Here is a 25,543-nt window from a genome sequence, read left to right as displayed (position 1 = left end):
CCCCACACATTCTGAATTCCAGGTTTGACTATTGTAACTTATTTTATACAGGGATGAAGCCACAGGCCTGAAAATGCTCTAAATAGTATAAAATTCAGCAGCCCATCTACTAAGCAACGGATGTGTCTGTACGCATTGCCCAGTCCTCTGTACTGCGAATCCCCACTAGTTAGTACAGTTCAGGGTCTGTCTCCTGATATTTAAAGCCTTCTGGGACTCTTAGCTCTCATGACAGCTACATTTCATTGGAACTATGAAATTGTTGACCAACAGGAAAAAATTCAGGAGTGCGGGAGACAAAACTGTAATAGGAGCTGGACTGAGATTGTGGAACTGTTTATCTTGGGTAGTACGCTGTACTTCAAGACTAGTGCTGTTAGTTTTCTAATAGTTTTAAGTTTTTCACTTCTTAATAGCCACACATAATGTAAACCTTTGACTCCGTTAGCTAGATGCTGCAGTAATTTAAAACAGCAGCTTTATTTCTTACACTTTAATTATGATGATATTGCTTTCGTCATGGCAATAATAATATGATAATGATCATGTCAAATGGGCTATATCAAAAGATTGCAACTAAGTTAAATTAATTTTCCCAACTATGCAAACACAAATTAAAAATCGGAGAAGCGGGGAAAAGGAAAGATACTCTGTTACAGCCAGATGTGGATTGTTGGAGTTATGAGCTGAGACTGAAGCTGGTACCATTTTTTGGGCAGTCAGGAATGCCACAGGTGTTCCATTAGGTTGGAGGCCAGGTCACTTTGATAGATGGTATTTTTTTTTCTTTCCCATTAACAAGATTAGCAAAGGATGCAATAAATGAGCAGGCAGATACCATATTTAGGGTAGCTAGGGTGCAGTGTTAAAATCCAAGAGACCCTGAGGCAAGGTAGACTTGAAAGCCACCAGATGTGCAATTTAGAGCAGAAAATAGCAAAAGAGGAGCAGACACCAAGAAACAAGTTGATAAAAGTCACATCCTTGTGGAATGCCTTTGAGTTTTATATATATTTTTTTTCAACGTATTATGACATTGGAGCAAGTTGTCCCCTATTTCATACTTTTGTAACCATTATGTACCTCTCATGTGCTTCAGAGACAGAAATGAAATACATAATTTTTGCAGCTGAAGATACATTGATCCACCTTGTTTCTGCAGGTTTAGGGAACATGTGACAACTTTCATATCTAGCCATGCTTCCTACACAATTATTTTCTCATGGACAGTAAAAGTAAACAAGACAAACAATCCATTTCTGTAATTTCCATTTAATTCAGAATTTTGCATTTTGTAAGGATCAAAAATATTGTACCAATCAGCAAATCATACCCAGGTTTTTCAGTTAAATGGCCCACTTGTAACACAAGGATATTTGACTGGAAAGGTCATGTAATAATTGGTCCAAGACAGTGGTTTTCAACCTTATTTCATTTGTGGATCCCTACAAAATTTCAAATGGAATGGCGGACCTCTTTGGAAATCTTAGACATAGTTTGAAAACCCCCTGGGGTCCACAGACCACAGGTTGAAAACCACTGGTCCAAGCAAAGTTATTGCATTGTTCACATTAGCTGAGATCTTTCTGAATTTCTAGCTATTTAGTAACTAAGACTTATTACCGAAAATGCCAGTATTTCAAAAGAGAAATGCAATGACTCATGCTTTGCGTCTAAAGCACATCATAATCCTCTCCTACAATTGTTGATGTATAGGAGCAGCTGATATTCTTTAATACCAAGCCAAATACTGTTTAAGTCAAGCTATTTGCAGTGTCTGCAATGGGGAGGAGAATTCTGAGGTTTCATAGTAGAAATACCGAAGTCTATGCTCTTACATACTGAACTTCTTGGAAAATGAGCAATGAAAAATTGATCCTTTTCTTTTCTCAAGTCTGGCAGTAAAAAGAGGGGGTAGTTCTTTGTAAATCCAGTGTACCCAACCAAAACTACCTTTTAAAGCAGTTAACTCTGATGTGGCTATTGGTTAAAAAGCAGTTAAATTTAAATTATTTGAGTTTTATGCTATTACAAGTACTGTAAATTCTCAATAGTATGTATGCTGCATATTGAGGAGAGACTAGTTCGTGTGTTTTTTTTGTTTGTTTGTTTGTTTTTTGCTGTAAAGAAAATAGTCTTAATCCCCACTGACACTGAGTCTTGCCTTTTTGTTGCTTTTTGTAAATTAAGCTTTCCCCATCACTGCGAAATAAGGTCTTGTTAACCAGAAGGTTTGTTGTTTTTATCTTCTTGGTAGAAGTTATTCAATTCTAGAGAAGATTTACAGTGGATGTGCAACAGACTATTACATTAAAGTGAAATTCCTAAATAGAAATCATTTTGATGTTTAACTGCAGATTATGGGAAAATGACTTTGCTAATTTGGTTTGAAATTTAAGATTAAATCTACAATCAGATTATTGGAGTTTGTTTTGATCACTTTCCTCATACAAGGTGCTCTACAAAATTTCTGTTCCTATCAGTTTCACAAATTTTGTTACCATGGAGATGAACCACAGATCCCCAGTTGTTGGAGGCGTAAGCTATTTGTGTTCATTCAGTAATCGACATCTGTAGGTGTCTGCTAGAGTGCGTCATACAAAGTTGGCAGCTTACTGGAGTGACGCATATCTGAAGAATTTTTGTTATTTGTATGGGGGATTTTGGTGTTTTAGTATAAGGGACCTGGGGACTTCATAAACTGTTAATTAATTATTTAATAGTCTAATATTTTTTGCTATTTAAAGACTTTAGTGTCTTGCTCTGTCTTTTTATTTTTGGCCTCAATTGAATGAAGGTATGGACTGAGCTAATAGCACCACCTAAAGTTAAGATTTCCCGATTCTTCCCAGTATAAGTCCCTGTTTTCAGTTGTTTATAACTTTGCCAAACTTCAACCATTTGGGGTGAAATTTTCCATGCACTGAATGAGGCAAGTGTACTGTGGAAAAAATACAACACCAAAATATATAACATATTTGGTCAGAGAAACATGAAGGCATTATTTAAAATCTAAGTGAAAAATAACTTTCTAGACTGCCTCAGAGGAGAAATAAGCACATCCAGAAACCACACAATAATTTTATTGGCAAGTTTGGCAATGGCCTTTTAACTGTGGACTAGTAAGGAGATTTTGAATTTCCTTTGCATTTGGCAATTTGAGCTAGATGACAGTAGCGAACCTATAAAGAAAGTAATGGACATGTGAATAGTTCCAAACTAAGTCATCCAAAAAACAAAAGAAAGAAAAGGAAGATCTTGAAACTAACAACGTTTGCTACTGTCACATAGTTCACTCTGCTTATGTATTCTTCCTCTTTCCCCACCCTGTGTCTGTCTAGTCTATTTAGGGTCAGGGACCATCTACTATTCACCATTTGTACAGTGCCTAGTACTATGAGGCCCCATTCTTGATTGGCCCTTAGGCACTACCACAGTGAACATGATTAATAACTTCTGCTGCGCAGTGTCACTGTTGGCAGCTAGAACAAGATTTGTCCTTTTGGCTTGCTGATCTGTGGGTAGCATTTTTAGTTTTAGTTATGTCTACTTTAAAAGCAGCTTGCCTTGCCTCATCAGGGTTAGTAGAGAACAGAGTGTAACATTAGGACATTGTTCCTTTGTAGTACTGAACCAACTTTGCATGAAAAGTCTCTGGACAGACTTTTGTTTGTTTATAGGCCATTTCAGCGTATCTAAGTGCTAGTTTACACTGGCAATGCTAAAGTGCTAAAAAACCCACCTTCACCCCGAGCCAGAAAGTTACAGCGCTGTAAAGTGCCAGTGTAGACAAGCCCTTAGCTAGGATAGCACGGGTGTCCATCACAAGTCTCCATAACTGGTAATCTTATAAGCTGTCTTACCAGGGTAGTCAAGGACTGAATGGCTTATAGAAACCAAATTACTGTCATATATCTAGAGGTGGTCTTGTCAGGTCAGAAATCAGACACACTGGTTGGGCAGCATGGGTGAAGCGTTCGTAGCCGCTGCACGTGCAGTGCACTCATTGGCACTTTACCAATTTGAGGGGTAAGTATAGGATTTCCACCTCCAGGTATTGTCAGTCGAAGACCTTTCACCAGAACTAAAACTTATGTTGGAAATGTGTATACAAATACTCTTATTCCAGAAAGATTGCACATAATCTCTTAATGCAGAATTTTAATTACCTGTTAAAAGCTCTTGTCAGGCTTGATATTGCCTTTTTTGGTAATTAAAACCATTCATTTGCATTTCTAATCTGCTTCTCTTTAGAAAAGCAGTTAATGTGGAGAGTACATTAACCCTTTGGCTTCTGCACACCTGGCCTTGATTCTCTGCAAAGTCTTAGTGTCTCTATTCATACTGTACATGGTATGGCTTGTGACACTGGGTTGCATTTCCTTGGTGAGAGAGCCTCTTCACAGCAGCAGTTCCCAACCTTTTTGGCAATTCTAATGGACTTGTTTGTGCCACCAACCTGTTGAAATCCTTTGCATCCTAACTAAGGATAAACACAAGTGCCTGTGGCATCAGAGTTCATTAACTCTGAGGGAGATGAAGAATGAGGAAAAGTGGGACAAGAGAGGACCTCCATTTCTGAAATTCCACCATCCCACAACCAAGATAGCTGCTAGCTGCTTCTTCTGGCTACTTGGATGCTATATTAGATAAGAACCCAGAGAGAGAGAAACATTTACTTGGTTTAAATACAGTTTAGGAGTCTTCTGCCTGATGGGGAGAGACTTCAGTAATAATGTAATTGCCTGGACTGACATGAAGTCTCATCTTCTAAGCCTTATATCAGACTCATTTTCCTATTGCTTCATGTACTTGAAAAGTACCTCCTGTTATATACACGCGCTGAATACCACAAGTTAGGTCAAGAAATGTAGGAAAAACTTTTACAGTCTAAACAGTGTTTAAGAACATAGAATCCATTTATCCTAAGTGCAACGTGACTAGGTCACAACACTCTAACTCTCAAAGTGCTTTTGGATCTTTAATGAGCCATTGATTAGTCATAACCTTACTTTTACATTTTATCCAAAAGACAGCATCTTTAGCAGAGGGGTGTCATTACACACCATCCTTTGGTTTTGGTTCCAAACTGTATCCGAAGGAAGGATGTCCTCATTTGGACCACCACCACTTAGTCAAGCACCTTGTGTATATGGGACATCCTTTCAAACCCTGATGAGTCTTCTCAAAAACTAAGCTAGAATTCAGCATGGCAATGTACGGTTGCAGACAGTAATATCTTGATTGCTCAATACTGTCACAAAACTTTCTAATATGTTTTGAAGAAAACTTGAGTGCTACAAAACATGCACTTGGCGCTCACTTTGCATTAAAAGTCAGATGATTTGTCTGATTCTTTGGCTTCCCAAGATGGCTGTTTGCTTCCTTCATGTTTTTTTTTCCCCTCTCTCCCTAGTTTCTGCCACTGCCTTCTACAAAGCACAACCTGTAATTCAGTTCATGTGTGAAGTTCTCGACATTCATAACATTGATGAACAACCGAGACCTCTGACTGATTCTCATCGGGTAAAATTCACCAAAGAGATAAAGGGTGAGTAGAAAGTTATCTCTAATCAGCATGGAACAGATTGTGTTTAATGTGCTCAGAAGGTTAGTTATAACAGACACATTAACTGAAAATCTCAGAATTAATATAACCTGGATCAAAAGTGAGTGTGTCCAAAATAATTGCAATATTTACTGTCTTTAGATCTAAAATTACTACATGAGCTGCATGGCTCTTTAAACTGTCTGCAAAGCCCAACAAAGATGAAATACTAGATAAACTCTGATATTTTAAAGGTCAAATAGTAAGACTGCTTGTTATAATGAATGTACCAAAGCAATCACATTGCTGGATGGCTGACTCTTGTTTAGGAGATAATGTCAGTAGTACACACACTCCTGCTGCTATTTAAATGCTGAGGCAAAGCAAATATATTGGTTTTCAAAGCTGGAGTCATTGATTGTCTGCCAATATTTTATTAATATGACTTTATATCAATTGTGATATAACAGGGATAGCTCAGTGGTATTTGCCAACCTTAGGTGGGGGGACAGATTCTATCTTGAAGAATTGATTTAGTTGGTGGAAGTTTGGGTAGTTTCATTACATACACTACTTTGGTGTCTGCTTTCATGCTTCTTTGCACTCCAATGTATAGAGTAATTTGCAGCAGGGGTAAGACCTTGTTAGGAGGGTTTGAACAAAGTCCTTCCTGAAATTTTTTTCTGTCACTTGCTGCAAGAGTACATGCCATTTAACAACCAATCAGTTTAAAAAGGTAAGGTACAGCCAGTCAGCCCCCTGTGTTTGTAAAATCAAGAAATTCTTTTAAAAACCGTACCTTTAATGGATAAATTATTTTGTAACTGGCTCAAACACAAATCTTTCTGTTTTTAAATCAGTCAGAATGCAGCATGTCTAACTGTACAGTGAGCAGCTGTCACTCTACTTCACCAACACATCTCAGTCATTGTAATAGAAATAGCCACTGTAAGAAAACACTGCAAGGTAAATTAACCTTGGTTGTTAATATTTATTTGTATTATAGTAGTACTTAAGGGCCCCAACTAAGATCAGAGCACTATTGTGCTAAGCACTGTGCATATATATAGCAAGACAGTCCCTGCCCTGAAGAGCTTTCAATCTAAATAGACAACAGAAGGTCCGAGGGGAAACAGTGTGAGAGGTGAAGAGACTTTTCCAGTGACAGAGTAGACCTCTGTGAATAGAACCCAGGCCTCTTGAATCCTAGTCCAATATCTTGTTTATTAGACCATATTGCTGCCTCATCCATTTCTCATGTCCCTGAAGGCAGAGAGAGTGCCTATCCTATGACACTGCCATCACGGTATCATTTTTATGTAAATATCCACTTCGTATTGTTATGAGGAATTAATAGAGTAGAGTTAACTTGGATTACCATATACTTACTAGAATTCCAATGGGATTTCTGTGAATTTACCAGCTGGATACCATGGAATAACATGGATTAATTCGTGCTAACTGTGCAATCAACTCCGATAGCTATGGTGCAAAAGAAGGAGGAAAGCATATAGAATCAGGGTTCTGCTCATGCTTAGAGCATGGACTAGATCTTAACTTCAGCTACTCAAGATTGTACAGAAAACTAATGACAAATCTCTAGAATTTAGAAATCTTGATGTTGCAGTGAAAATAAAGCAAGTTAGTTAAAATACTGATTAAAGCTAATGGATACAAGTAGGGGAAATCACCTAGGAAAGTAATTTTTAAACTATCTTACTTATCCCCTTGGTACAGATATGGTTCCTCAGTCCTAGGGTGCATTGGAATTGGTCACCATGGGCAAAAAGGGCATTGCTGCCCTTTGAGAACCTGAACAGAAAACTATATTTTTGAATCCAGACTTCAGTCTCCATCAGGCTAGTCTCACTTATCTTAAAATTAGTGTAACCGCTTCACCTGGAATTATAAATTACTTTGAATTGCATGTGTTGTAGCTAGGATTTATTTTTAAAAGAAACTCATGATTCTCCACTATTAGAAATATTTTAAAATAACTACCTCTTAAATGAAAGTCAGAAATCAAATAATGCATTAAATGCAGAACATGAGTTTCTAACACTGTTCCATAAGATCATTGTATCTATTTAACACTCAGAGTTCTTGACTGTTGTGTGTACTGTTATAAGAAACTTATGCAAACACTTAACAGGTATATGTTGCATGACATTGTTTTTTCTTGTTGCTTTCATACAGGTCTGAAGGTTGAAGTGACTCACTGTGGAACAATGAGACGGAAATACCGTGTTTGTAATGTAACAAGGAGACCTGCCAGTCATCAAACGTAAGCAGACATTTGTCAGAGTGGAGAATGTGTAGCAGCTTGCCCTAACATCAAATACTTGGAGGGATGGACTGAGAGTTTATTAAAATCATTTTGGAGAATTCTGGTAGTTAAACTTTCAATGCTATTTTGACTAAAATTCTTGTGCTGTCTTTCCAGCTTCCCTTTACAGTTAGAAAACGGCCAGACAGTTGAGAGAACAGTAGCACAGTACTTCAGAGAGAAGTATAACCTCCAGCTGAAATATCCTCATCTTCCTTGTCTACAAGTGGGACAGGAGCAGAAACATACCTACCTGCCTCTAGAAGTAATGATTCTGTTAAATTGGTGTTTTAGTCCAGTAGCATATTTTTGCAGTGTTAATTTATTTCTCATGCAATATAAGCAGTTTAGCATATTTATATATGTTATCATTCTTTTTTTGTTACTGCTTTGGTTTTACTACAAATAGAGAGAAACTTTAAACCAGACAATCTTTTCCTTTTATTAGTATGGATACCAATCAATTCACTATGAAAAATAGATTTAAGTATCAGCTACATGTATATAGAAGATTTGCATGTAGTCACTGCATAATTCCCTGTGTAATATTAGGAGTGCTGCATCTGTAAAGTCTGCAATTGTATCTACCAATTTTTTTTTTTTTTTTAAGGTATGTAACATTGTGGCAGGCCAGCGATGTATCAAGAAGCTAACAGACAATCAGACATCAACTATGATAAAAGCAACAGCAAGATCTGCCCCAGATAGACAAGAGGAAATTAGCAGATTGGTTAGTTCATAACTTCTGTATCAGAGGATGAGCATGTTCATCTTCACTAAACTGCCTTGCACTTGTGAAGGCCATTACATTTCTCTGTATCTGACCTGATCTCTGTCCTTTGCTACGAAAGCCTCGTACTTTATTCTCAGGTACCAAACAGGTTCTGGTGGCCACGTGACATGTGAAGATTATGGAACAGGGAGGCTCCCATGACTCCTCTGATCCCTCCCATTAAATAGAATATCTAGGTCAAGCATTCAGGCTCACCTCCCTGTTCCATAATCTTCACATACCATGTGGCCACCAGAACCTGTTTGGTACCTCCCCTCCAGCATTTGGAACCCTCCTTGATTTTATTAATAAAATCAATTTAATTCGAGATCTCTAATTAAAGGATTAGAGGTATGGTCTGAGCCCAGGACTGAAATGTTAGGGACTCCTGTGTTCTAATCATGGACCTTACACTGGCTACTTTGTACCTGATTCAGCAAAGCACTGAAGCTTGTGCTTAACATTCAGCAGCTGAGGTCTCCCATTGGAGTCAATGGAACTTCAGGTTCTTGCAGTTAAGCATGTGTTGGTGTTTTTGCTGGAATGAGACCTTCATTTTTGACGTTCTCAACAAGCTGAAAAATGAACAGAGTTCTTAACTGCCTTACAGGGATGTTCTGACAATTAATGTATGTAAATTACATACCTACCTCCGGTGTTTATCTGCCCCCTCCCATTCCCATATTATCTGAACACCTCACAATCTAATCTTTTGATATACTCTGAACACTGCTGTGAGGTAGAGAAGTACTATTTATATCTCTATTTTACAGATGGAGGGAGCTAATGTATGGAGACTAAGTAACTTGCCTAAGGTTCTACAGGAAGCCTGTGGCAAACAGGAAGTTGAAACTGTTTCCCATGTCCCAGGCACGCACTCTAACCAATGGGCAATATTCGTCCTCAATATATGCTAAACAGCATCACTTGACAGTCCTGTTTTTTCTCTTTCTGCCTGACCAAGCCAGCCTTTCTAAAACATGTTAACATTTTCCTGACTTGGAACTGTTGGAAATATCTCATTTTATTTGAATAACGTCACAAGAAATTAAAGGATAACTTCTATTCGAAAAAGGTGCTTTTGAACTGCCAACTGAGAATTTGTTTGATAGGAATAAGGCTCTTCTGAAAGATGCTGAAAAGGCTAATTCACGATCTTCTCTTGAGTGCTAATATTCAAAGGGAACTGAAAACAGTTGGGTTTTCATAACCTAGTTTGTCCTTCACACTGAGGGCAGCAAAAAATTTGCTTTGATGAATGCCCTGAATATGCATATTGTGGAGTGTCTAAACATCAAGTGGCCATTTTCACACTGACTTAGTAATATAATAGTAAAATTGAATTTTAGGTAGCTTTTTCAAATAGTATTAAAATTCCGTGTTATACCTGCAAGCAATATACAGAATAGAGATTAATTTTATAATTAATTGGTACTTCTGTACTTTAGCAAGATAACTAGATTTACCTAAAATTTGTTTTGAAGCAGCATTGTCATGCATGCTAGATACTCTTTAATACAATACACTTTTTATGCAAAATATTTGCAGCAGCAAAAATTGAATAAATTGGTGTTTGGGTAACTTAAGGGAATATGAGTAAGATCTCATGTCATGCGGCAAGTGGTTTGAATGAGAGTTTTGGTTAATCAATGGCTGGGTAAATGAGGTTGGACAGTTCTATATGATCCTTAGTTTTTGCTGTTAGTGAAGAGGAAGACACTTATGCAGCTCTGTTATTGGTTGTCTTATTTGTAGATGCAGATTAAAAATGAAGAGTTTTTTTAACATGGAAACTTCTCCTTTCCCCAGGTAAGAAGTGCAAATTATGATGCGGATCCATTTGTTCAAGAGTTTCAGTTTAAAGTTCGTGATGAGATGGCCCATGTGACGGGGCGTGTGCTTCCAGCTCCAATGTTGCAGTATGGAGGACGGGTGAGAATTTTGTTTTTTCCTTTTTTTTTTTTTTTTGTATCTTGCTGTACGATAAACGACAGATGATTCTCCATGTAAAACTGAAAACGTTGGGACAGCTCAGTTCCCTTGTAGTATTGCAGCAGCTCAGAATTTGAGCCACAAGCCTTGCGATTGCGAGGGGTGTTTTCCTAAAATGGTGGGTTTTTTCTCTCACTGTTCCAATCAGTTGAATATCAGCGTATTTCTTCTATCTCCGTAGAATCGAACAGTGGCAACCCCAAGCCATGGCGTATGGGATATGCGAGGGAAACAGTTTCACACTGGTGTTGAGATCAAAATGTGGGCCATAGCTTGCTTTGCAACGCAGAGACAATGCAGAGAAGAAATACTGAAGTAAGGCATGTCTTAATTCAGGCATTGAACCATTCTTTCAGTGAACCCATCAGCTTCAAAATTCTAAGATGGCACTTGCTACATATCCAGTGCCCATTCTAGCCTAGTGTTCAGGCTGGGGTAGGCATTTGATTTGGAATGCAAAACTACTTCTTTTCTTCTGTGCTGCAGCTTGGAAAATCTGCCATCTTTGCAGCTGAAAGTGTACATCGATTCTGTGTGTTAAGTGTTGCTACAATGGGGCATGCTACTTAGTGCGTTTGTCCTAAAGCCCTATAAAGTCTGCCCTCCCTAACCTTTCATAATGGTATTTTAAGACTGTCACCTCCTTATAATCAGAGTACAGTGGATGCTGTTGTTGAAGTTCAGTAAACTCCATTCTGTTTCACTAGGGGTTTTACAGATCAGCTGCGCAAGATTTCGAAGGATGCAGGGATGCCCATCCAAGGCCAGCCATGTTTTTGCAAATATGCACAGGGTGCAGACAGCGTGGAGCCAATGTTCCGACACCTTAAAAACACCTATTCAGGACTCCAGCTCATCATTGTCATCCTGCCAGGGAAAACACCTGTGTATGGTAAGGGAATAACATAAGGGGAGGGTATATGGTTTGGCTCAAGTGTGCTAGCTGGTGTACTTGCTCCTCAGCTTGTAAGAGGCTAAATTCTAGATGATTGTCCTTGTGTCATCCGAAACCAGATGCTTTATCATAGCCTAAAATGAATTGGGAGACAGGTCAAAGCATGCATTTGAATTGGAAGTTGATAGGGCAGAATGTAAATTTAACTAATAGTGGCTTTGGCTGTGTTCTGTTCTCTGCCTGAATTTCAAACAGGCTTAAAAATCTTAATACGTTTAAAAAAATTTAAATTAATGCTTGCTTCTCAGCGGAGGTGAAACGTGTGGGAGATACGCTGTTGGGGATGGCCACGCAGTGCGTTCAAGTCAAGAATGTCATAAAAACATCTCCTCAGACTCTCTCAAACCTGTGCCTAAAGATTAATGTTAAATTAGGAGGAATCAACAACATTCTTGTACCTCATCAACGGTAAGAATCTCTAATGAGGGCCACTTTGGGATTTATTCTTGTGTCTATTTTCAGTTTGATATTTAACATCCAAAATTACCCTTTGGAAAGGGGGTTAAGTGCAAAATGGTATGTTATTTGTGAACCAAAGATGCTGCTCTTGGCATTGCAACATTGCATCTCACAGCACATCCTGGTTCAGCAGTGACCTCCAGGATACTTCCTACCTGATCTGGTAAGTGGAGACTTGGGTCATATTGAAGCTCTCCCCAGTAGGTGTCAAAAAGGCTATTTAGTCTCTGAATCAGAAGGTTGTAAATCAAATCCCCCTTTGAGATGTTGGGCCACTACCCAGTACTTGAGAAGAAATGAATGAGAGGAGATCCTGGCGTTCTAGAGGTGTTGTCTTTGAATGGAAGTATTAAGTTAAGATTCCATCTGTAGAGGCGGACTGGGTAGAAGTGTAGGATACCACAGCGTTCTTCAGAGAAGATCACAGTGCTCAGCCGACTGACAAATTCTGCAGTCCTGTGTGCTGTTAACAGTGGTAGATCATGTACTATGAGTCTTTCACCTCTGCTGTTGCATAAGTCCTCTAGATCATCCTCCTGCTAGTGTATGATGGTTCTGTATGCTGTATTCAAATGCTTTGTCCCAGTCCATTTTAAATGTTTCAAGTGACAAGCCTTCTACTACCTTGCTTATGAGGCCTTTGTTCTAATAGATCTCACTGATTAGAAGCTTCCCCTGATAATGGCTCACTGGCCAGGGTCATTGTACTACTAGTCTAGTCTATATGCATTTCCCTGTCTTAGAACAAACAATCCATTGAGAGCAGAGACCTTAGTATCCACCCTGGAGACTGGGCATTTGGCCACCTTAGCTCCAAGTGTCACTGGAACAGATTTATTCTTGGGGAAAAAGTGGAGTATGCAGAAGGTAATGTGGTGGCCCAGAATAACCTTTTGCAAGTTATCTCTGGAGAATGTTTCTGAAAGCTCTGTGCCCAGGTATCGGTAGCCAAAGTGACATGTGAAGCACATAATCCATTCTCTAGTCCATGAGAATGGATTGCAAGCTTTAACGTACCTCCTTGCTACTCATGCCGCATCACCCAGAACAGTGTGTGTACTCTAGCTACGTTTTTTGCCATTGTACTGTGTACATTGTACAGTGCCTAGCACAATGGAGCTCCATTCTTGATTGTTCTCTAGGTACTACCCTAATCAGCATGATTGATAAGTTTCAGAGTAGTAGATATGTCTTTGTAGGGAATTATTTTTAATGCTAGGTCATGGTTTTTAAACTAATTTCTGTAATAGCATTGTATTAGCAGTAAACAGTGATGTATTTTGGAATGACTATTAGAGTGTTTAGGAAAAGTTCACAACAATATGCCTGACACTGATTGCGTTGGCTAAACATGGTCTTCTGAATGTCTGATAGAAATGTCGTCTTCTTCCCTACCCACACTCAAGTTAAGAAACAAAATTCAGGATTGAGAAGTGTAATTGTAGGTGAATGGTTGGTGCTAGGTTGACTTGTCGCCTTTTTTTTTTTTTTTTTTAAAGACCTTCTGTGTTCCAACAACCAGTGATCTTCTTGGGAGCAGATGTCACTCATCCACCTGCTGGGGATGGAAAGAAGCCTTCCATTGCTGCTGTAAGTCCTATGAAATTGGCTTAGTTGTTTTCATATGTTATGAAAAGGAGAGAATAGAAAATGCAGCTACATTTATGAGAGGACTGAAACGTCATAAATTAATTCATTGACTTTTGATGTGGCTTTCATTTTCCCCTGCATATTCCAGTTCTGTGCATACAGAAATCAGACAGCTTCTTGAAAACAAAAGTACTGCTTAAAATTTCTGATTCATGCTTTTTAGTGTTCTAATATACTTAGTGAAGATGACGTTACGTCAGTGGTGCTACTAAATAATAGTTCTTTGAGAGAACATAACTGAATTGTAAGTGCTCTAAATTCCAAAAGAAACCATGCACCTCTAATAGTTAAACTAACAAAATGCTGCTGTGTTTATATTTAAACAAAGATGACTTTAAGAGACTGGTGTTGGCAGGAAGATCTTCAATAATTTTCTCCTTTTCAGCCTGGGAAGGACAAGCGGGCTGTAAGGTGAGATCTTTAGACACATGGGTACTCATGTTGCTCTTTGCTACATTATCTGCTCTATTTCCCAAAATGGAAGGGGGAATATTCAGAGTTCCTAATGAAGAGGCAATGAACCAGGAGGAGTTTTTGCTTGAATTACTAAAGTGGGGGTAGAAGAGGAAATATTTCATTGCCAACGAAAGAGGAAGAATAATTCCAAGGCAGATATAAAATAGGGGTTTTTGTGGAGGGCTGGTGAAAGGCAAGTTTCAAACACTTTCCTGTAAGAGATTTAAGATTTCTAAACCCACATCTTACAATAAGTTCTGTGCCACTTGCTTAAATGATCTGATTATTCTTTATTCTCTTCTTAAAATAAACCTTTAAATTTAAGACCCCTTCCCTTTTCCCTGGTAAAATACCTTGTATCAATTCCACATGGATCTTTTACATTCTCATTTTTTCCCCCATAGGTTGTAGGTAGTATGGATGCTCATCCAAGCAGGTATTGTGCCACAGTGAGAGTTCAAAGGCCTCGGCAGGAGATTATCCAAGATTTGGCCTCCATGGTAAGAGAACTCCTCATCCAGTTCTACAAATCAACGCGATTCAAACCCACACGTATCATCTTCTACAGGGATGGGGTTTCTGAAGGACAGTTTCGACAGGTTCGTTGCACTTGAATTTTTTACCGTAGCAAGATTTGAATTGAGAAATGTTATAGTTCCGTTTTTCACACTTGCATCTGAGTTAAGATGTAGCACCATAGTGTATTGGCTACACTTCTTACGGAAGTGTGAAATCCCAACTAGGGAATCCCATTAGGTGGAAAATGCTTGGAGTTCCTCAGATTGTGGGCTGAGGAAAGTAATGATATATTATATCAAATAGATGAAAAATGTGTTTCCTGGTTGAGAAGCTGATCATTTAGAGCCATAGATGAGTATAGACTTGCTACAAATTACTAATATTGCATAACAGACATGAAACAAGTGTTAAGTAGAGAGTGCTATTTACTAGACACAATGTGCAGAGTACAATGTAAGAGTAAATTAATCTATTGTTTCTGTACTGTAGGTGTTGTATTATGAGCTGCTAGCAATTAGAGAGGCCTGCATCAGTCTGGAGAAAGATTACCAGCCAGGAATAACCTACATCGTAGTACAGAAACGACACCACACACGATTGTTCTGTGCGGACAGAACTGAAAGGGTAATTCCAGTGTAGTTATGTATGTGAAAAGGTTAATAAAGAAAAAAATGTGCTAGTATTGTTGCTAACTGTATAAATGTACAAACTGTACAAAATCCACTTGATGTATTCCTCACATTCAGAGGAGATGCTCAAGATTGACAGGTGCAAAAAATTGATCCCCAACTTATTTTGTCTTTGAAGATCTTATTTTATTTTATTCTAAATTCAGTTGTAAAACTTCAGCTGATGACCGTGGGCAGTTCTTGTAGAATTACAGGTGTTAATGTGACATTTAGAAGAAATTAAATATCTTGAAATATTATTTGATATAGGCTCTACAAAAATGTTAAATACAAGAGAATGTGAAACCACAAAGCACTTTATTTCAGTCAAGTTTACGTGTTTTTTGAGTGATCTAATGCTGACTGGGCGGGTACACAAACCAAAATATACATAGTTAAATCTTTAGCTACTTCCCCCTTCTGAAGGCAGGTGGAACTGAAAGTGCTGTTGATGTACCATGCTTAACTTTAGAGCAAAGAGGGGAGTGCTTTGTCCAAAGCAAACATCACAGGTCATTATATTTGCTTATTCCAAAGGGGGGAGGGGTTAAGGTGAGGGCTCCATTCACTGAATGCAGTATATTCTAAATAGAACGTTGTGTTTTAAAGTTACGATTGGATGGCATAAGTACATCATAATTTTTTATTGCTTTATTTTCTAAAAAATTGACTAGCTAATATTGCTTTCATCAAAACCCCTCTGTAGGTTGGAAGAAGTGGCAACATTCCAGCTGGAACAACTGTAGATACAGATATTACACACCCATACGAGTTTGATTTTTACCTCTGTAGCCATGCTGGAATACAGGTAAGATACCTTCCTTTATAAACTAATACATATGGCTACAGCAAGTATTCTTTCCCTTTTTTGAAAATATGCATGCGCACACACACACCTGTGTGTTAGACAAACATCTTCTCGTTCTGTTTCCTTAAGAGCTGTGAAACCTGTCTCTAGGACCAGCACTACCAATGACTTACTTAACTGAGCTGTTAGGTACCTTTTATTTTCATAATCTGTTCTGATGTGAGGTCGGTTTATTTGAAGAGAAGTAATGAACCCTCCTCATATAAATTAGGAAAATAGAACACTGTTAAACATCTGTTTAGTTGTAATGAAATGAACATTGTTTACGTTTGAGAACTTGATTCAATTTGAGGATTGAAAGCAGCCTTGAAAATTAGTTGATTTAAGCCTAGACTGATGGTAAACTATAGGATAATGAAACTGAATCTAGCAGTTTGGTGGTATTGCCAGCAGTGCAATGGCGATCCAACTTATTGAGGAAAATTGCATCAAAATATTGAGTTCAGAAGAATGGAAAAAGTTAAACTCTTCAAAGTTTTAAGTTCTGTTCTCTATGAAATCTTTGACCAAACTGCAAGGAATTTTGGTGGAGTGCAGCAAGTATATTCTGGGTTTTTTTGGTTTGAATCACTGATTGCTATAAACAAAGATAGATACACTTCTACCCCGATATAACATGACCCAATATAACACGAATTTGGATATAACGTGGTAAAGCAGCGCTCTGGGTGGGCGGGGCTGCACACTCTGGCGGATCAAAGCAAGTTCGATATAACGCGGTTTCACCTATAACGCAGTAAGATTTTTTTGGCTCCTGAGGACAGCATTATATCGGGGTAGAGGTATACTATGATTGCCCTTCTCCCACCCTCCGGGATTTCACCCATCCTCCATGAGTTCTCAAAAATAATGGTTAATGGTTTCCAAGATTACTTCTGCTAGTACCTTAAGTACCCTAGGATGAATTTCATCAGACCCTGCCTGATGGATTTAGTTTACCCAAAGGAAGTAGGAGGCTGAGTTAATCATGGTTTATAAGTACTGTACCTACATGAGGAGGAGATTTCTGGTAGTGGTGGAGGAGCTGATAAATTTAGCAGCAACATAATAAGATCAAATGGCTCGGAGCTGAAGCTAGATAAATTCAAACTAGAAATAAGGCGCAAATTTTTAAGTGGTAGTAACTAACAATTGGAACAATTTACCTCATGTGGTATGCATTTTGTCACTTGAAGTATTTAAGAGATCTTGTTGTTCAACCAGAAGTTATGGCCTAGATGTAGGAATTGCTAGGTGAAATTCTCTGGCTTGTATTATGCAGGAAGTTAGACTGGATAATCATAATCCTCCTGGTCTTAAAGTCTGACTTGATACATATGAGAGAGCCAGACAAGTGAACTGATATTCCCTTCTCCATAGGGTACCAGCCGTCCCTCACACTATCATGTTTTGTGGGATGATAACTGTTTTACTGCAGATGAACTTCAGCTGCTGACTTACCAGCTATGCCACACATATGTGCGTTGCACACGATCTGTTTCTATACCTGCACCAGCGTATTATGCTCACCTGGTAGCATTCAGAGCACGATACCATCTTGTGGACAAAGAACATGACAGGTAAATGAAAACACAGGTGTTTATATTTATATCCCCTTTCAGCCCTCAACCCAAAACCCTTTCCATATTGTCAGGCTTTAGACTATCTAACTAGATCAGCAGTTCCCAAACATTTTCGTTGCATGACCTCATTTTCACATGTACTGCAATCCCAGACAGCCTGGAGGATGCTGATTAAAAAAGGCATCTTCCATGCAGCGTGGCCTCACACACACCATTTGTGCAAGGTCATGCTGCATGGAGGACGCTATTTTGCTTTACAAAATGGCATTCTCTGCACAATGTGACCTTGCACACATATGGCGTGAGATCACGCTGCATGGACAGGGGTGCTGTTTTTGTAGAGCAAAAAGCATCCTCCGTGCAGCATGACATCGCATGTACAATGCATGTGAGGGCATGTTGTGCAAAAGATGGCATCCTCCGCACACTCAGGATTGCCACAACCCCATCTGCTGATGGTGGAGTGACTCCACTTGGGAACCACTGCTGTAGATGATACGCACTGAGCAGTAGCTTAATTTATCACCTGTGGGACTGGTCTTCAAACACATTTCCTTACTACTACCACTATACATAAGCGTGTAGTGTGGTGTTCGCTTTCTGTTATATAAAGAATTTAAAGTTTAAGAGTTTCCAAAAAAAGTTTTGGTTTAATTAACGTTGCATGGAGATGGGCCAAAAGCAGGGCCAGCTCCAGGCACCAGCCTACCAAGCATGTGCTTGGGGCGGCACCTGGAGGGGTGCGGCGCTCGGGGAGAGCGGGGCCGCGGCTGGGCTCACCGCCCTCCCCTGCCGTGCTCCCCGCCAGGGGGCGGGGGGCGGCGGAAGGCTTTTTTGCCTGGGGCGGCAAAAAAGCCAGAGCCGGCCCTGGCCAAAAGACTCATGTGCATTAAAGTTCTAATCCTGAAACCAGAAATACTGCTGTGAATGAGGTGAGTGGTAATAATGCTTTGCACTTGTCTAATTCCTTTCATTTTAAGGTTTCAAAGTGTTTTACAAACATTAAGCCTCAAAAGCACCAGGCAGGGTAAGAAGTAATATACCTATTTTATGGATGGGCTAGCTGAGCTACAGAGGTGAAGGGGCTTGCCAAAAGCCATGAAGTTGCTGAGAAAGCTGAGTAGAACCCCGGAGCTCTCACCATACTCTGCTCTAAAAAATTGTCACATTCCCTTCTCGAGTGTTGAAATAATGCAGTGCTGGTAAATGATGGCAATTCAAATTGAAAGGGTTTCTGCTAGTTTTAATATTTCTCGCTTTGTCTTGCAGTGCTGAAGGAAGCCATGTTTCAGGACAAAGCAATGGGAGAGACCCACAGGCCCTTGCTAAGGCTGTACAGATTCACCAAGACACCTTACGCACCATGTACTTCGCTTAAATAAATCAATAAAATCGGAGCATACTCACTGAAAGGAAGAACTGAAAAATTAAGCCACATACAATGTATGTTTCCGGTGGGGTCAGTTTATGGGGTGCGCCTCCGATCACGCTGAAGCCGACACTGTGCAGGGGCAAGGGGCTAATCCTTAAATTGACACGTGGAGGATTGTTTACTTCATCGAGGAACACAGCACTATTATGCAATATGAAACCAGCCAACTGCTTTTTTGGGGCGGTCTTCTGTAGGAAGTGCCGTCGTCATCAGTTATTTTTTTTATTTCTTGTAGTCTAACCCTTTTATGCCTTTACCTCAAGTTGCTCGGCAGCACAACTATCTTTGCAAAAAAAGTTAATGATGTAGTTTTAAAAAAAACACAAACAACCTATAGAACAATCACCATGATTGTTGAGGGGGGAAGTGTGCAAAAAATAACCTTTTTGTCTTTACCCCAACGCATTGAGGAGGCTTTCTCTCAATATTGCCATCAGCATTTGAATGGGAACATATCCAAGTACATTTCAATGTACAGCACTAACTAGAAAAAATTAGGGGAAGGGTTTTGCACACATTAGTCCATTAATCTGAACATAATTTAGCCAACTGCTGCCTTTGTGTCTTTCTTCACGGTTTGGAGTCCTCAACTCCAGTAGTTCCCTTTAAAAAAGCTAGTGGTGTCTGCGCAGCAGTAGTGATCCAAACTCTTCTTGCTCCCTGGTGAGTTTACTAAAGCTGCTGTTTTACCTTGTCCAGAAATTTCAACTAATTCTCTATCTGGCAAGTCGTAAATATATTTTGAGCTTCATGCAAGATCAGTTGTTCCTTGTTTTATGGGGTTACACGTAGTAAACACCAGAAACGAAACTTTAGAGTTGAGGTCTTTATTTGCTAGTTTACTTGCTGCCTCTCACACCTTAATGTGATTTCATATATATATGTGTGTTTTTGAAGTTTAGCTTCCTTTTCTTTTATATTTATTAGAATAATAATAATAATGCTTTAATTTAATTATTACAGAACATATGGGCAACATCAATTTTTATTTTTAGAAATGTAACCATGTTTATTTTAAAAAACAAACAAACTGACAACTTGTTTTTGCTATCTTTTAGTGCAATAAGCCGTTCTAAAGGAAAAATGTGTCCGTTTAGCTGTATTAAAGCAGCATTTGTACCACTAACTGTGGGAGAATGGACACCTCCACAATTTTAAAAGGACAAAGTAAAAGCCTTAATTTCAAAAGGAAAGTTTTGTAGTCATCAGGAGTCATGCATGTTCCTTTTCTAAATCAAACCAGCTAAGAACAGCAAAACCTATGCTTCTAGGATTCTGCAAGCTTTAATATTGGCAATCAATGCAGTATTTTGATTTAACAAAGGAATTGTGTACATTTTGGGGTTTAAGAGACTGAAGTTATTTGAACTCAAGTGAAGACTTTTCATTGAAGATCCAGGTTTTCAGATGCTGTCTTTAATGTAGCTGACATTAATCATAAAAATGTCTTAAGAAGTTAATGAAGTTCTTAAGCATTTTTGCTTATTTCATTATAAGTGGCTTTCCTTTTAAAATTAAGGTGTTGGTGGCTTCATTTCACTTTACAAATACATTAAGAGGGCTGGGATAATTTTAACAAGTTAAATCACTGAAATGTGAAACAAAACATTAATGGGACTTTTGTTCATTCCACTTTAAAGTTAAAACAAGTATTTTAAAGATGATAGAGATGAGCATGTATTCAGTACATCTGGGCATCGGGGAGTTTTGCACTTTGTAACCTCGTGAACTGCATTTTTGACTGTTTTATTTGCACTGGTTCATAGTATATATGCATATATATATACTGCAGATTGTTTATATGGGCATTGCTGTTATCCCAGCCCTTCTGAACTCCACCTTGCTCTTCACACGAAAACCAATGGGTTGGTTTAAGTATCTCATTTGTTTCTTGTCATTCTCATGTAATCCACTATATTTGCCAATTTACTGTATTTTGAGCCTAAAATCTGAGCCCGTTTTGCTTCAATAGGCATGCATTTCCCCCATTTCTGCCAGAAAACTAAGTACTGTATTTTGTGCATTTGTACATTGTATTGAAATGTATGTAGTGCTGTTCACAACACTGTCTCAAAGCGCTTTACTAAATAGTTGGTGTATATACATATATATTTTTCTCCCAATATCAAGAAACATAATGCAAAGAAACTATTTTTTTGCAGAGTTAAAATTGCACTGGAAATAGTCATGCTGGTAGGCAGTGTTCCTAGTGGCTCAGGAGAAAAGGGGACTATTCTAACAGATCTCTATGTAGCCAATCAGCTCTTAAGAGTCTCTCTCATTGTTAGTGGGATTATATTCATTCATCAGTGGAACTGCAGATTCCTAACTGAAGTGTCCCAGTTTTCTCTGGCTGCTTCATGCACTTATCTTTCAGCTCCTTTGAATAAAACTGCTGCAGGGAGGCCAATATAATGAAATGATTGGAGCAAGATTGTTTCCAAACAAATCTCTCTCTTTTATTCTGTAACTGTCAGTTTCCTCTTAGAAGAGCTCTAGCTAGTATACCCATTTATAAAAGGCCCAGGTTTGGCTTTTTACATAAGATTAATTTTTTTTAAAACCGAAGGGGCTTTTTTAGAAAAACCTGCTTTACAAGGACTTTTTGTGAACTGGCATTTTGATGAAAAGCCCTTTTTTAAAAAAAAAAATTGGCCTTTAACTCTTCTTTTAAAGACACTATACAGTTTCCAATCTGATTTGAAATTACTTTGCTTGCTGCTTTCACCAAAAACTTAAAAAATATATATATATAAAAAAATCCATTGGGGAAATGACTTCAAAAATGTTTGCTTAGCAGGCCAGTGTAACTGGTTTTCATGTGAAGAGAAGTTGGGAGTTTTAATCTCTATATTCTTAGTTTTGCAAATGTCTACAAAAGTGCCGATACGTATATTTGTATTACAATATCAAGTTACTGGCGTTGTGAGGGCCACACGTTTATGATACTGTAGCTGCTATATTTATTTAAATGGAGACGGACAATTACTGCACTAGGAAACGAGGAGATGAGCAGGGACCAAGGCTTAGAGTTAGAGGCGGTATCTCGTTTTTCAGAAGAAAATTAACAGTGTGAAATATCAAGTGTAACAAAGGGTGCTGTCATTTTAATTGAGATTCAATAGCCAGATATTCTTCCTTTGTCTAAAGACTTATATATATTTTGATGTTTGCAGTTTAGGGGGTGGGGGGATAAATGGTACCTCATCTGTGGTGGCAGTTTCCAGTATATTTTCACAGGAGTATATGGATTTTTTATTTTTGTACCTGCTCTCCTTTAAAGAAAAGTTTTCTCAAGTTTTATGTGCTTTTTAGAGAAATCTCGAGTGCAACACGCATTATCCCTTTATCTTTCCAGGAGCACTCTGTATATAGCCCAAACAGGGATATGGGCAAAGGCTGGCGGTTCCATTTTGCGGAAACATTGGCCTCATTTGTGCATACATCTGTCTAAAACAGTGGTTCCCAATCTTCTCAGACACTGTACCAGTTTACCAAACTAAGACCTTACCTTGTACTAACAAGTGCCACTAACCTCCCAAACAATGGGGGCATACACTTGGGCACCCAGCACAAAATTTGAGATGGGCAGCCAAGGATACTAACGACACATACCTGAAATAACCATACTGGTACATGTACCAATGTTTAGGAACCACTGTCCTAGAAATGGCAGTGCTTCTCTGAAGCTGAACAGAAGGGTTTTTGATAATGGCAGTTACTTTAAATATGTGATCTAGTGATTAGTGGGTCCAACGTTGGAAAGAAAGGTTGAGAATTTTTAGTAGTTTGAATCGTTAAACTCTTGCAGCATTTGCTAACAGCACAACTGACAACTCCACTCAAACAAAGCAGCTTTGATTTGTGGGGCACTTCCACTGTGGCCATTTTACTCAGGATTGTTAGATGGCTGTCAAATGTTAAACCATTTAGTTGAAATTATGCAAAGGTTATTTCCCTAGGATTCATTTTGGGATGCTTTTTGAAGGTAGTTTAGCCCTTTTAACAGCTTTCAAGTTGAAATGGATTCCTGAAGGTTGTCAGTCAAATTCTTTCAAGATGCCATTGGTCCTAAATTGTTTCCATTTCTTCTTTTTGTGCAGATACTTGTCCGATCAATGTTTAGGCACAGGACGTTAGATGAATAATCACGCTCTGTACACATTCTAGCTGCTTGTTTGTTTTCTACTAGTGCTCAATAGTGTGAAATTTCAATTTCAAAAGGATGAGGCCTTTCTGGATTTACATTTTACTCGTACCTTGAGACTTGTCCGCCTTTGATATGTTCTCAGTTTTGTCAGCTGATGGGATATAACCTTTCTCAAAGCACTTTTCGTAACCGAGGAATCAAAGAAGCTCTGATCATATACATTGAAACTCTAACTTTTCATTTCCAAACGGTCGTCTTGAAGTTTCTTTTCATGCCAGACAAATGCTCCGTCAGCTGCAGTGTTGTGGAGTAAACGTGGCTGCCACTGGCCAGTTAATTTTATCAGATAGAAAATCCATGTAGATGTCAAAGGGACAAATATTCCTGGCTTACTTTCCTACCCAAAGATAGTACTTGAATTTGACATTGTGTATGAGATACCATTTGTGTTTTGGCACATCTTTTAATTATAAAAACTTCGCTTAGCCAATTCACTCAGATATATATTATTTTTGTAAAAATGAAAAAGATTATTAAGGTTAAGGTGAGCGCTAATCTCAGTGTTTTCTGCTAGTAGAAAATCTTCGTAACTTTACAATAGTTGTGAAGTGTGAATCTGATGTGTACAGGACCCTATGTTTTACCTATCTAGCAGAGTCCCAAGAATACAATCACTAAAACAGAGGTTTAAAATTAGTTTGTGGCCTGAGCAGCCAGAGGCACCCATGGGAAGCAGTGGGGGTGGAGGGTAGGTGAAGGTTTGCAAAGAAGCAAACCAACGTAGCATCACTGTTACAGAAACGAGGGAGTTGGTGGAGAGACTCCATACCAATCACCTTTCCAGCCATGTGCCCCTGACTGTTAGAATTCTGTCTGAGATCCCCTCATCCTAACATGGGTTGTTCATTGTAGTGTCCTGTTAAAGCAAAGCAGTTCCACTGTTAAAACTTGGAGCAATTTTTTTTTTTTTTTTTAAAGCTAGACAGTCCTCAGAAAGTGCCTTTTCAGAAGACGGTGCTGTAGATTTTTATTTTCAAATTGTAAATGGCTGAAAATTTGAGAAAATTTTTTGAAAATGCCAAGTGTTTGGTATCATTTTATGTACCTTCAAGCAGCAGTTTCTGAGTCAGGGCCAAGAATAACCAAGGAAGGGTGTATTCAGAAGGAGGGAAAGGTATTGAGGAACAATCACCAAATTCAACTTGTAGGCTTGAAGTAGTTTGGATTTTATTTAATGTAACTAACCACTTCCTATTTTAGGAGGGTGCATGGGGTGGGGTGGAGGAAAGGGGGAGAAATAGCACAGGACACTTCAGGCAGTGGTATAGTTAATATTTAAATGGGATCATAGATGATCAAAGGACATGTCCTCATTTTTGGAGGTGAAGCAGGTTCACAGAGATGAAGTAAAATTCTCTGGGGGCTTATAATGAGATAATATATCCTACTTTGAGCAGACTTCACACAACCTGTATTTTAAGAGAGTAATGTTTACATGCTAATTGAACTTCTGATGACTTAATAGGGACTTTTGATAATGTAAGTGGTAAACATGTTTGGATGATTGTTGGTGCCCTGTTTTCACTGTGCTAAAAGATGTTGTGGAGCCGCTGATGACTTTGGTGAGCATTCCTCCAGTCAGGAAGAGTTGTAGACTAGACTAATAAACACTGCACCTCAGTAACCTTGTAATGCTGCATAAAGTAATAATAATAGCAAAGTTCTGCCTTGATTTCACTGTAATGTGCTTACACATGCCTGCAAAAATATACACACAACTTTCATTTTGTAATGCCTTAATAGCAGTTAAAATATTTTTTTTAAAGATGAGGTTTGTCCTTTATTGTGGTGTTTCCTTATATTTATTGGTAATTTGTGTGCAGCTTGTAGTTTCATGTTTGGCTTGAATGTTGCTTTTTAACACCTTTTTTTAGGGAGTTGTTTCTGGGTGTCTTTTTCTTTGTGAAAAGAACTTTAACTTTACTAATGATTGAGGAGAAACTGAATGAAATGAAGTGATCAGGACATAAAACAGACTACATTGGTAGCTGGATTTGATTTAGAATTCTAACGAGCCCTTTTCTGTGTTCAGTTTATTACTGTAAATCCAGTACTGGTCTTTAATAACATGTAAAACATATTTCTAGATCATCTGATGATGATAATGGTCTCTTGATGATATTAAG

General features: G+C 38.5%; 1 protein-coding gene across 3 annotated transcripts in view; it reads left to right on the top strand.

Moving 5' to 3' along the window:
• LOC117868310 (protein argonaute-3) overlaps positions 1–25,283 on the top strand; it is a 56,368-nt gene extending 31,085 nt beyond the window's left edge. For 2 of the 3 annotated variants that reach the window (XM_034754168.1, XM_034754171.1), the window contains exons 6-20: positions 5,417–5,551; positions 6,413–6,514; positions 7,745–7,832; positions 7,992–8,139; positions 8,485–8,604; positions 10,456–10,578; positions 10,820–10,953; positions 11,346–11,530; positions 11,842–12,001; positions 13,552–13,642; positions 14,563–14,757; positions 15,167–15,301; positions 16,052–16,153; positions 17,573–17,772; positions 19,045–25,283. In XM_034754168.1, the coding sequence (XP_034610059.1) occupies positions 5,417–5,551; positions 6,413–6,514; positions 7,745–7,832; positions 7,992–8,139; positions 8,485–8,604; positions 10,456–10,578; positions 10,820–10,953; positions 11,346–11,530; positions 11,842–12,001; positions 13,552–13,642; positions 14,563–14,757; positions 15,167–15,301; positions 16,052–16,153; positions 17,573–17,772; positions 19,045–19,153 (2,027 nt within the window). In that variant the 3' untranslated portion in view covers positions 19,154–25,283. The remainder of the gene's footprint in view (positions 1–5,416; positions 5,552–6,412; positions 6,515–7,744; positions 7,833–7,991; positions 8,140–8,484; positions 8,605–10,455; positions 10,579–10,819; positions 10,954–11,345; positions 11,531–11,841; positions 12,002–13,551; positions 13,643–14,562; positions 14,758–15,166; positions 15,302–16,051; positions 16,154–17,572; positions 17,773–19,044) is intronic. The other variant, XM_034754170.1, reaches the window with a different exon arrangement.
• Positions 25,284–25,543: the final 260 nt, after the last annotated feature.

Source organism: Trachemys scripta, chromosome 20 (assembly GCF_013100865.1).
Source record: "Trachemys scripta elegans isolate TJP31775 chromosome 20, CAS_Tse_1.0, whole genome shotgun sequence".
NCBI classification, from domain to species: domain Eukaryota; kingdom Metazoa; phylum Chordata; order Testudines; family Emydidae; genus Trachemys; species Trachemys scripta.
The sequence above is the reverse complement of the archived record's forward strand: the minus strand, read 5'-3'. Positions and strand labels throughout refer to the sequence as shown.